The sequence below is a fragment of the Balaenoptera acutorostrata genome, chromosome 4 (genome assembly GCF_949987535.1).
Source record: "Balaenoptera acutorostrata chromosome 4, mBalAcu1.1, whole genome shotgun sequence".
In the NCBI taxonomy this organism is placed as follows: Eukaryota; Metazoa; Chordata; class Mammalia; order Artiodactyla; family Balaenopteridae; genus Balaenoptera; species Balaenoptera acutorostrata.
The window spans coordinates 3546163-3558846 of record NC_080067.1 but is presented as its reverse complement, the minus strand read 5'-3'; the positions used below and the strand labels follow the sequence as shown (position 1 = coordinate 3558846).

General features: G+C 45.4%; 1 protein-coding gene and 1 non-coding gene across 17 annotated transcripts in view; both read right to left on the bottom strand.

Annotated features, from left to right (window-relative positions):
• The window catches only part of THRB (thyroid hormone receptor beta), a 386038-nt gene that overhangs the window by 95118 nt on the left and 278236 nt on the right, over positions 1–12684 (bottom strand). For all 16 annotated transcript variants that reach the window (XM_057545136.1, XM_007173862.2, XM_007173859.3 and 13 more), the window contains one exon: positions 10763–10826. In XM_057545136.1, coding sequence (XP_057401119.1) covers positions 10763–10784 — 22 coding nt within the window. In that variant the 5' untranslated portion in view covers positions 10785–10826. The remainder of the gene's footprint in view (positions 1–10762; positions 10827–12684) is intronic.
• Positions 10508–10619, bottom strand: LOC114236707 (U5 spliceosomal RNA). The gene has a single exon (XR_003622570.1). It is a non-coding gene; the product is annotated as a U5 spliceosomal RNA (small nuclear RNA).

The following is a 12684-nucleotide window of genomic DNA, read 5'->3' as shown; positions in this document are numbered from 1 at the left end:
ACTGCAATGAGAAGCCCGCATACAGCAACGAAGAGTAGCCCCTGCTCGCTGCAACTAGAGAAAGCCCGCGCGCAGCAATGAAGACCCAACACAGCCAAAAATAAATAATAAAAATAAATAAATTTAAAAAATACCTCCTTTAAAATAATAATAATAATAATAATAATAATAATAATAAAGAATAACAAAGGTATTTCTTGGCTCTCACTTTTTAGAAAAAGAAAAGGCCTTAGGTGGTACAGAAAGTTCTTTTAAGAAATCCTAAATAGGAGGCGGAATTTGAATGGGACCCTAAAGAGAAGGCAGGAATTATGGGAGTGAGCAAAGCAAAGCAGGGAAAATGTAAGCTTACCTGCACAACAAACCTTTGAAAACCTACAAACATTCACTTACATTTGTTTTCTTCCATTGTAGCGCAGTAATTCTATGGGCCATTTCTCACCATTAAATTGACAGTCACTAATGTCAAGTGCCTACCTGTGCCAGGTACTGCCTGAGGATGGCTCTTCCAGGCTGAGTCTCAGTGGGCCCTACCCTGTATTAGAGGATTTACATCCATCCTCCATCCTCACCACATCCTTTAAGAAAAGTTCAGCATTTTCAGCATGGGGAGTTTTAAAAGCTCCCTGAGTGAATCAAACGTGCAGTCCAGACTGAGAACCATAACACCACGGGGCTGTTCCCCAGACAGCTACATTCTCTTGAGGCTTAAAATGGTAGTCATTTAATTTATATGTTAAAAAAACCCTCTGGGGGGTGGGGGGGGGGGAACTCCTCCCATAACCAAAAGCTCCATACAGCTCAGACTACTCACTAAAGAAGCATGGGGTGGCCTTCTGAGCTCAGTGTCTAACTCGATCATTTGCAAGAATTTGCAGGACAGAGAAATAAGTTTCCTCATGGCAGCTGCATTCCTGCAGTGAACAATGCTGCCGGTGGAGCGCATCCCTGAAGGACTTTACGACCATGTGATTTGGAGGGGCTCCTACCCTGATGGGCCTTTGAGGTAAATGAGATGCCGCGGTCCACCAGCCAGATGTGGACTGCAGGCGCAGTGGGCTTGTCATTCCTGGGTGAAAGTGACAAGGCACGCCAGGTGATCCACCAGAGCAAAGCATCATGAATTACCTCTCAGTTTGTCCTGGTTCACCCTAGATTAACGGGGGATATTTTAGACGTCTTTTGTAGGTACCCAGAGGAAATGCCAGAATGTTATAAATGTTAGAACGAATGTTAGAAAACAAACATTTGCTTAAACACATCCAATATGAAGCAAAACAAAACAAAACACCACTGGATCAGTGGTTTTTAAGCTTCTGTGTGTATCAGAGTCACCTGGAGAGCTAGTAAGGAACCCAGAAGCCCAGGTCCTTGTCATTCGGTAATACCGTAGAATAGAGCTGGTTTTGCCTTTTTTTGTAACCAAAATTTTCAGTGATTCTGATACCCCACCACCCAGTCTGAGAACAGCGGCTCTTTTCTCAACACTCGGATGCACATTAGAATCACTTGAGGAGTTAAAAAAAAAACAAAGACGCCAGAGGCTCCACTCTAGACCAGCTCAGCTGGAATCTCTCGGGTGGGGCGCAGGCACTGGTATTCTGAAATAGCTCCCGAGGGGACCCGGACCGGGCAGCCTGGGCTGAGAACCACTGTGTCCGGATGGTGGTTCTCAGACTGGCTTACGCTTCAGAAGCACCTGGACAGTTTTAAAAGAATACTGCGTCTTGGGTCCACACCTAGAGATTCTGAGTTAGCTGGTCTGGGGTGTCATGGGCCCTGGGATTTTACAAAGCTCCCAGGGTGACTGGAACGTGCAGGCAAATCGGAGCAGAACAAGGGTAGGTCCTCCCCAGAAAAGGAAGCCTGCTGAATCCAGCTTCGTTGCAGACTGAGGGAAGCCTGCTGAATCCAGCTTCCTTGGAGGTTCGTTATATACACACTCCTTAGCAAAAAAGACTAAGAGCTTCAGTTAAGAACATGAGTCCTCAGTAATGTAATGTAAACCCCACTGTTAGCTTATTTTTTTGTTCCTCCCATGTCATCTTTAATACCAAAAAGAAAATGGTGGGCAATCAAAAGTTCTGTAAGATTGGACCTCTGGAAGGTTGTATGGTGAGAAAAATGTCTTTTAAAGTGACTCTGTATAGCAGCATCTTAAAGAGATACTTAGAAAGCAATGGTGGGACTTCCCTGGTGGTCAAATGGTTAAGACTCCGTGCTTCCACTGCAGGGGACTCGGGTTCCATCCCTGTTCGGGGAACTAAGATCCCACATGCCACGTGGCACGGCCCCCCCAAAAAGAGCAAGCAATGGTGATGGGAATGTAATAGAAATAAAATTGAAAAGAAAAAGAAAATGAGACCTGATCACTATTTAAAGTCAGTTAACCCACAGTTTCCCATGCTTTGGGAACAGTGGCCAAACACTCAACTGTCCGCCTTGGTGACCGTGGGCAGGTCACTTCACCGTGCTCGCCTTTGCCTCCTGATGTGTGAAGTGTGAGGGTTGGAGAAAAGGACTCTCAGCTCAGCAGCAGCATCATGACGGGATGCACCGGCATCCTACAGGCTGGGGAGCTGGACGTCCACACTAGTTTCCCTTCTACAGCACAGAAAATTCCAGAGCGAGAATGTCCCGATGGCCAAGACGTAAAAGAAAAGCCAAGGGAGGTAAAACACGAGCCCGGGGCTGTCAGTTGCGGGTTGGGGACTGGTGGAGGTGGCCCAGAGAAGTACCTCTTGGCTCATTGCAAACGAAATAACATCACGTGTTCATCGGGGACTAAATTCCTGTTGGGAAAAATGACTTTCAGTTCTTTTGAAGGACCTTGGGTGAATAGAGAGGAAGATCGGTCCTGACATAACAGAACCTGTCAGGTTAGGGTTGATATTTGTAACTGTCAGCAGAAGCTGAATAGAGAGGTGCGGGCAATTCTTGGTTACAGGGGGCTCGAAAGAGTGGAGATGGTGGATACTGAGGGGTGATGCTGGTGGTGGTGACAGTAGTGATGATGGTGACAATGGGGGTGGGGCGGGGCAGGGGGTGGGGCCCCCGGTAGGGGTCCAGGAGAGGCCAAATATTGTAAAGGGTGGCTCCTGGGGGGATACAGGGGTTGTTGATAGGGAAATACATTTCTTTTCTTTCTTTATTTTATACAGCAGGTTCTTATTAGTTCTCTATTTTATACATATTAGTGTATACACGTCAATCCCAATCTCCCCATTCATCCCCCCCAGCCCCGCTTTCCCCCCTTGGTGTCCATACGTTTGTTCTCTACATCCGTGTCTCTATTTCTGCCCTGCAAACCGGTTCATCTGCACCATTTTTCCAGATTCCACATATATGCATTAATATACGATACTTGTTTTTCTCTTTCGGATTTACTTCACTCTGTATGACAATTTTTTTTCTTCACTCTCGTGTTCCCACCTTTCACTCTATAAAGCCCTGTTTTTCTTTTCAAACTTAAAAAAAAATTAATTAGCTAATTAATTAATTTACGGCTGCATTGGGTCTTCGTTGCTGTGCTCGGGCTTTCTCTAGTTGCGGCGAGCGGGGCTACTCCTCGTTGCGGTTTGTGGGCTTCTCATTGCGGTGGCTTCTCTTGTTGCACAGCACGGGCCCTAGGCACGCAGGCTTCAGTAGTTGTGGCACGCGGGCTCAGTGGCTGTGACTTGCGGGCTCTAGAGCGCAGGCTCAGTAGTTGTGGTGCACGGGCTTAGTTGCTCTGTGGCATGTGGGATCTTTCCGGACCAGGGCTCGAACCCGTGTCCCCTGCATTGGCAGGCGGATTCTTAACCACTGCGCCACCAGGGAAGTCCCAAAAGCCCTGCTGTTTTTTTTTTTTTGACATGTCACCTTCCTGACCCCCTGTCTGCAGCTCAAATTTGGAAAGTGAAGTTGGTCTGGAAGCAAATGTCTTCGCGTCCCCAGGAGTTTTGAGGGAAGATTTTCACGAGTCTGGCTGAACTTGGTGAGATATCATGAATTTGGTCTTTTTGCGAAAGCCCCATGTTTTTCAGTAGGAAGTTTCTCTCCCAGGAGAAGTTCAGGAGGTTAACGAGGTGAGGGATGGGAGAGGGACAGAGACAGAGTCCAGAAGGCCAGCTCTTCCTTAGGTAGATGATGTTGCCAGGTCTGGCATCCTTTACCCATTCGTATTGTAGAAAGTATCACTGTTCCTTCCGTATTTGCTTTTGTGTTGAAGAAAAGGGTGATGTGTTAGCTGCACAGAAATTCTCTTTTTTTGTGTGTGTGTGGTTTTCTTGATTTTCCCCTGTATGGTGGACACTGGAGGAAATCTTGAACTGAGATGCTGGTCTCCTCTCTTCCCCAGACCGGACCCCGTTCAGGGACTTTCTCACTCTTCTAATTTGTGTGCGATGGGGGAAAATGTACAATGATAAGCAATTATGGTTCTCCCTTCCTTTGCTTTCTAAGGTGAGTTCCTTGGCAAGGAAGATCTGTTTATTTTGCTGAGCAGAGCCTTACAGGGGGATGCAGACGGGAGAGGTGGAGCGACGGGCCACCACCTCCAAGGGGAATGAGCAGGTGGAGACGGGGTGGGAGGAGGGAGCGGCAGAGGGCGGGGCTACTGACGGGAGTGGGCAGGGTCTGCAGCCCCCAGAACCAGGAGGGGACCTGGGGTTTCTGCAGTTACCTCAGGAGTGATGGGGAGAGACGTCTAGGGAGGAATTTAAAGGTCCTCTGTGCGATTTGTCTGCGGAAGCCTTCCTTTCGCCCTCAAGGCATTTGGGGGAAGCCTGGCCTTTCCTTTCTCGCTGCCTTGCAGTGAGATTTTTGGTTACTTTGAGAAGTAGCACCAAGCAGAGGAGGGAGCAAAGAGGCCCCCATTGCTTCAGGTGGTTAGCTATCCAAGAAATATAAAAGCCAAGTTCCCTTCTGCGATTGGCTCCACCAACAGTAGAGCTAGCTCTCTGGGCAAGTCGGTATTTTTCTTTCTCCGAAACTATGCGTGGCCACACTGTAATGTGCGTAGCTGGCTCTATGGCATCCAAGGCCACATTTTATTTTTGGCCACAACTGGGGAAACAGGAATTCGGAAAAAAGTGAAATAAGCCTCCAGATGCCTTTTCAGAGTTCATTATGCCAGGAGTATATAAATCAACGATCCAAGCTCCTGGTTTCTGGAGCAACGTGGGGAAAGGGAGCAGAGCCACGTCTGGCTTCTGTGTTACGTCCCTTGCCGGGTGACCAGTACACAGACCTGGGCGTGGCTGTCCTGACTTTGGCAGGAGGGAAGGAACCAGCCAGCACTGTCGTGTTGCCCCTCCCTGTCCCCGCAGGCTAGGGCACGGGTACCATGGGGGTGTCTGTCGTTGGTGCAGAAAGGGTGTTTGCTGAGACAACCTTCCCTCTTAAGCAGTCGTCCCTGTGTCTAAGTGAAAAGAACTACGTGTTGGCACAGAAGTGTTAACTCATCCCAAGGACCCACTGAGCCCCATTCTCAGCTGGAAAACAAAGACAGGAATCCTAAAATGACATCTCCAGAGAGCTCACTATATCTAAACTAAACAATTTCTGTATGTCAAGAATGCCATAGCATCATGTTCACAAGCTTATCTGTAAATGGTACCAAATAAAAATTATATACGTAGAGATAGAAAGAGAGAGGGAAAAGAATTAAGCAAACGTGATAAAAGGTCAACATTTGAGGACTTTGGGTATTCTTTGAACTCATCTTGCAACCTTTCTGTTAGTATGGAATTACTTCAAGAGAAGAAAAATTTTTAAAAAGGTCAAATATTGCTATAAACAAAAAGGAGAGACGTATACTAAAATGGGAAAAAGTTTGTAACATTTATGATAGACAGTGAATTAAATCCTTAATATATGAATCATAAGAAAAAGACTAATAGTACAGTAGAAAAGTTCATTGCACAGGTAAGTTACAAAGAAGACATTTAAGTGGCCAACTGTGTGTGTGTGTGTATGTAGTCAAATCTATTATCAATAAGAAAAATGTAAAGTTTTGAAAAACTTTGATAAAAACTGTGATAAAACTTTGCCTAATTAATTGCCTTTCTCAAAATTAAACTACCACAAAACTCCAAAGTTAGAGGATATGTGATTAAATGGACACTGCCGTGCTGATTGGTCCAGTAACCTGGTTACGATTTGGCAACAGAAAAGGTTTTGAAAGATGTTCAGTCCCTTTGACCCAGCATTTTTTTTTTTTTTTACTTCTTAGAATTTATCCTGAGGAAATAATCAGAGAGGTGTCACATTATGTACACTGTGGTTCATTATAACATTATTTATGATAATAGTATATTAAAAGCCTAACACGGGTTTGATGGGTCACTAAGTAGCTGTGAACAGAATCCCATGTTAGAAGAGCATTTATTGATGGGAAAAGCTAACAGCACGCAAGCCGTTAACATTCATTATCTTTGAGTGGCGTCATTATCTGGCTGTGAGCAACCTCTGGCCTCATGAAGAGATATTCTCCATAGGTTGTGGAACAAGAGCACAGCTGTGGTTCTATCTCTGAAGGAAGGAAGGAAGTGGTCATAAGGAGGGGTCGAAAAGCCTCAGGAACACTAGGAGGGCCACCTTTGGAAATGACATGGGCTTTACAATAAAACACTGAGCTTCCCCAACTTAGATGATTTGATTGACTCTGAAAAACCTATACATTAGGATAGTCCCAAAACACACAAAAAACCTTTCTCCAGGGTGCCCTTTTTCTCTACACCCAACCTTCAATGTACCCATGCCCGACTTTATGAAAATGTGATTTACAAATGTTCAAATCTGAGGTGCGACCTAATCTTCAGAGTGGAGGGAGAATTTCTCACTTCCTCCTTTAACTGACAAGGAAGTCAACCTCTAGAGACATTAGGTGGCTTGCTTTGTTATTATCTTGAATACGTAATAAATTGCTTCTACAAATAATGAGAAAAATATAAAACCCACAACGGGCAACTGGACACTATATATGAACAAGCAAGTAAGTTACGGATGAAGAAAAAAAATACAAGTGGCCAATCAACATGCAAAACAATTTCAACCTCAGGCTAGTGAGAAATGTAAATTTCATCATGCTTAACAAATCAGGACAAGGGGCTTTGATACAAAGCATCTAAATCAGATTCTTCTATATTGTTCAGAGTGGGGCATGGGCCCCCATTTACTGCCTTTTCTGTGGCCTCCAACCTCCCACCTGTACAAGATGTTGGGAAGGGTAAAGAACCCTCCCCGTCATGACCTCCTACCACCAACGACAAATTTGCTTTTTTTCCTTTTTGAAAAAAGGAATGAAAATGGGTCATTTGTAGAGACGTGGATGGACCTAGAGCCTGTCATACAGGGTGAAGTAAGTCAGAAAGAGAAAAACAAATATCGTATTAACACATATATGTGGAATCTAGAAAAATGGTACAGATGAACCAATTTGCAGGGCAGGAATAGAGACGCAGATGTAGAAAATGGACGTGTGGACACAGGGAGCACCGGGGGTGGTGGGATGAATTGGGAGGTTAGGATTGACATATGTACACTACCATTTGTAAAACAGAAAGCTAGTGGGAACCTGCTGTAGAGCACAGGGAGATCAGCTTGGTGCTCTGTGGTGACCTAGATGGGTGGGCCGGGGGGAGGGGAGGGGAGGAAGATCCAAGAGGGAGGGGATATATTTATACATACAGTTGATTCGCTTCATTGTACAGCAGAAACTAACACAATATTGTAAAGGAACTATACCGCCATTAAAAAAAATGAAGAAACAAACACACACACAAAACAAGCACGCAAACAACCTGAGGATCACACAGTGAAAACACTGGGACACCTACGGAACGCTCCGGTCCTTCCCATCCTGTAGACACTCCTCCCCTGGCCCCTGGGACACACTGAATATAATGCCTTGAGCGAGAAAAAGGAGAAGGCAAAGGTCGCAGCCGGGAAGTTAGATGAACAAGCAGGTCACAAAGAAGAGGCGCAGGTCACACTGCTGAGTGAGGTCTAATGTTACTCACATGGCAGGTTCATCACAGGGGTGACTTTATGTCACATGCTAACTCCCTAGAACCAGGTCAGGGCCAATGTAATAGAGCCCTGTTTCTGCCTCTTTAGGCACCTTTAGAGGGGTCCGAGTTCTTAGTTCCCTTTTCAGTCAAGGCTAAAAGCCTCTCACCTGGGTATTTAAAATTTTAGGTATTCATATCTTAGAACAAACTCCCCTATGCGGCGAATCATGATTTTATGCAAAGTGGAGCTCATTATAATGACATAAATGTTAGCAGAGTCCCCCAAAGATTCCCTAGGAAGCCGTGCTTAATCCCAGACCAATAAAATATGGTATCAAGGCACTTCCTTCCCTTCCTCTAAGAATCAGTATTTTCGGTGAGTGATTTCATACAATCCTAATGTCAAATTAGGTTAAGGTAGAGCAACGAGAACATTTTAGCAGGACTTGACTCCACTGCAGTGGACATTAAATAGTCCCAGAAAATAAACCATTCTCCATTTGAGTTAATGCAAAATACAGAAATTTCATAAGTGGCTGAAGGTGTTTTTTTATCTGAAAATGCTTGTCTGCTCGGTTTTGGCAAAACACATCCAATGTTCTTACTCCTGTTCATTTAAAAATTGGTTTTCTTTTCATAAAGGTTAATTGATTTCCTGTATTGCATAACAGTAATAGTACCCATTATGTGTTTCAAAAAGAAAATATGCATATTTGCATAGTCTGTGTTTCAAAAAGAAAATATGCATATTTGCCCTTTAAGTTATGCTTTTAAAGCAAGCACTTAGTTCTGATGACTTACAGCTTTATTATGGTCTCCTTTTAGGTTTCTTAAAATAAACATGCAGCTTGAGACCATAGGAAAAGACAGAGGGAAAAGGACACTGTTTTATTTCATCCACAAACAAGGGAGTCTAAAGCAATGATTTTCTCAGCTGAGCCCATTAACATAGACTGAGCATATGCGTGTGTGGAGTAGATTTCTTTTGAAAATAGAATTGCTGTTAGTTTCTTTGCTATAAAGCAAATGCTGGGAGGCTAAAGCGTCCTCCACGGGGGTGGGGGTGGGTGGGTGGGGGGGCAGCTGGTTCCAGCCCAGCCCGCAGGGAAAGCGTCCCGCATCCTCAGATGGGCTGAAAGCTGGCTTAATCCAGAACCATCTGAGAGTGAGCCTGGATTTCTAGCTCTGTCCTGGAGATGAGCTGATTCAGCCTGGGGATTCTGCTCAACAATAAGACTATCCTGACTCCTAGAATAAGAGTCAGCAAACTACAGTCCTCGGGCCAAAGCTGGCCTGCTGCCTGTTTTGTAAATAAAGTTTTATTGAGATGCAGCCACGCCTATTCGTTTACGTATCGTCCATGGCTTTCCAGGCTACAATGGGCAAGTTGGCAGTGACACAGAAATGGGGGAGGGTGTGTTTTGGTGCCCGTTACTGAGAAATAAGATGGGAAGATGAGATGGGATTCCGAGGCTATTCTACAGGTGTGAATCATTCCAGTATGTTCAGGTGCTCTGTCTTTTTGCTGCACCAGGAACTCGAGTATCGATGGGCAGAGAGACAGGGCAGTGATTCTGGGAGATGTAAGGTTATGGTCATTACGTAAGGTTTGTAAACTTGCAGAAGGCTGAGGTCTATGGGTACCTGCCCTGCTGCCATGGTAACCCAACGACAGTCCTAGGCTTGGGGTTGGGCTGGAAGGTGTGGTTATAAACTGAGAGCTCACGGTTGATTCTAGTCAGAAGATGTATTTTGACCGGCCCATGAATCCTTGACATTCTTATATGTTAATTGCTTGCATTTAGAAATGGGGATATTTTGGGGAATTCCAAAATATGGCAGTCCAGTGGTTAGGACTCCGTGATTTCACTGCAGGGGGCACGGGGTCGATCCCTAGTCAGGGAACTAAGATCCCGCATGCCGTGCAGCGCGGCCAAAAAAAACCAAAACAAACAAACAAACAAACAAACAGAAATGGGGATATTTCATTCCAAATCTGGCTTCCAGCTTCTCTTGAAAACTTGAAATCTCTGGACACACTGGGTTCCCTCCCTGCTTGTTGCCTGGTTCTCCTGTTTGGTTTGTTTTTCCTGACAGCCAGCTGTTTTGGGCACGGGCGTTATCTATCTGGCCCCTGGGGCCCGTGAGTTTGTAACCCCAGCTCTGTGCGTTGAACAGAGAATCCGTGCTATTGCAACCTTCTGTTCCTCAGGGGGCGTTCTGTCTCCCCTCCGTCCCTTGCTTTCTAGCTCACGTCAGCTTACGTGCTCTCATCATATTCCATTCTGACTCTGCTGCTGAATATTCCCTCAGGAAGACGCCTGAACTCAGTGGTCACTGAGTACACAGAGCCATTTCTTATACTGATCTGAATGAATGTGGCAGGTGAAAGTATTGGATGTGAGAGGGTAACCTTGGGAAGGCTGAAAACTAGGATTTCACTGTGAATTATCATTTCCTCCCATCATGTTTCTGGTGATGGTGCATCTCATAGCTTCCGAAAAAGCTGGAAGCACATTTGTTGGGATGTAGTCACAGGATATATTTGCATTTTTCCCCCCCTCTCCACAGAAATCTTTAGTAAAAGGCGAAAGATTTATACGAGCTGAAAAGAAACCAGAGTATGGGTATATTTGCATTTAATAACACTCACTGGCTGGGAAATAACTGTTGCTAAGACTCTTAGGTTGGTCTTTTAGGAAGCCTATATTTCTCTTCGGGTGGAACAAAAATGGAAACACACAAAGTAAAGAAAATAAAACAGATACCTGTCATACTGTTGGGAGTCATGGGTTAGTAATCATTCTGGACCCTTTTTTTCACTGACATCTCCTATAGAGAAAAAGACAAGAAAAATACCATGGGTTATAACCTGCATTTTCCATAAGGTTCTGTTCCAAACAACATCACATGCATTAATTAGCTGGAGGTGACTTGTTACTTTCAACTCAGGGAAAGTGAAGCAGAGGTGGGCTGCGTGATACACATAAGTTTACAAGACCTTTTAATGTTCATCTCAGGGTTCCTCCTATAAACATGTCTTTATAATAATACTTTATTCAAGGTCACATGTCTATTTGCCATCTCAAGTTTTTTAAGAAAGCACCAGCCGAGTGACTTGTTGTTTTTCCCAAGAGCGGCTGAGATGTGTCAGCGTCCTCAATCCAGATCCTTGCTTCTCCAAGTGTGGTCTGTGGACCAGCAGCCTCAGATCACTGGGAGCTTTGCTAGAAACAGAAAATTCGGGTCCTACGTCCAACCTGCTCCATCAGGTCTGCACTTGGACGAGATGCAACTGCAGATGACTGATGGACACTTTGAAGTCTTAGACACACTGCTCTGGAGAATGGAATCCATATTCACATCTTACGTGTGACTTTTCCTTGGTCAGCGCTGAGTCCCTTCTCCTCGTCACTGTATCAGTGAGATCAGAGAGCAGCAGACAGACTTGGCCTCATACGGGGATGGGGATGGAGACTGGGTGGGGGTCAGAGACCAGAGGCACCGACGGAGGGCAGAGTGTTGCAGGACACACACAGATGATGAACCAGATGGCTGCTGAACGTGGGTCAGAGTCCTTGTGCGTATTGCTGGGGACAGATCAGGGCGAGGTTTCTTTTTCTAGAAGGGTCTCTGTATCCAGCAGTAGATAGTGCAGCATGGTGGCTCTGGCCTTGTACTGGAGCCCTAGGCATGGGTCTGAGGGCCAGTGCTGTCATGTAATCGCTGTGGGATCGTGATTTCTTCACGTGCAAAATGAGGAAGATAATACTTGCTTTACCTGCTTCACGTGGCTGATGATTCTGAGGTGTCAAGAGGATGTGAATGAAAGTGCTGGGTAAACACAAGCCATTGGATGAGGGAGGGAACATCCTGATGCTAATAACTGATCGGAGAAGAGGAAGCATGTGGATTGTGTTTACAATATGGGTTTATATATGCGCCCATGCCCTCTGTCTCCACATCAAATCCTGCAGCCCTGAATTCATACCTTGATGGTCACGCCTTGGTCATCACATGTGGTCACCACAGGTTTCCAAGGCTGCCTTTCCCACTAGACTGTAACCTCTTTGTGGCAGGGACTATGTCTTGGTCATTTTTATATCTTCCACATGAGCAGAGTGTCCGATACAAAATAGGCACTCAAGAAATATATGCGGGGCTTCCCTGGTGGCGCAGTGGATAAGAACCCGCCTGCCAATGCAGGGGACACGGGTTCGAGCCCTGGTCCGGGAAGATCCCACGTGCTGCGGAGCAACTAAGCCTGTGTGCCACAACTACTGAGCCTGCGCTCTAGAGCCCGTGAGCCATAACTACTGAGCCCACATGCCGCAACGACTGAAGCCCATGCACCTAGAGCCCGTGCTCTGCAACAAGAGAAGCCACCTCAATGAGAAGCCCGCACACTGCAACCAAGACCCAACGCAGCCAAAAATAAATAAAAAAAACATTAAAAAAGAAATATATGCTCTGAATAAGTGAATAAAATAAAATGAATGAAACTTGATACGGCATGGTATGAGATTGCTGAACTGGCATCTGGTAGAAGAGATGACGATTAATTACTAGGAAAATGCGTCTTGCTACTGATGAACATTTCAAGGGTCACCAGCCACAAGCCCTCTGTTCTGTCCCCTTCAACTGTGCAGCTGGGTTGTGAGCGAGAGAATCAGGTTCTGAGACCCCCTAA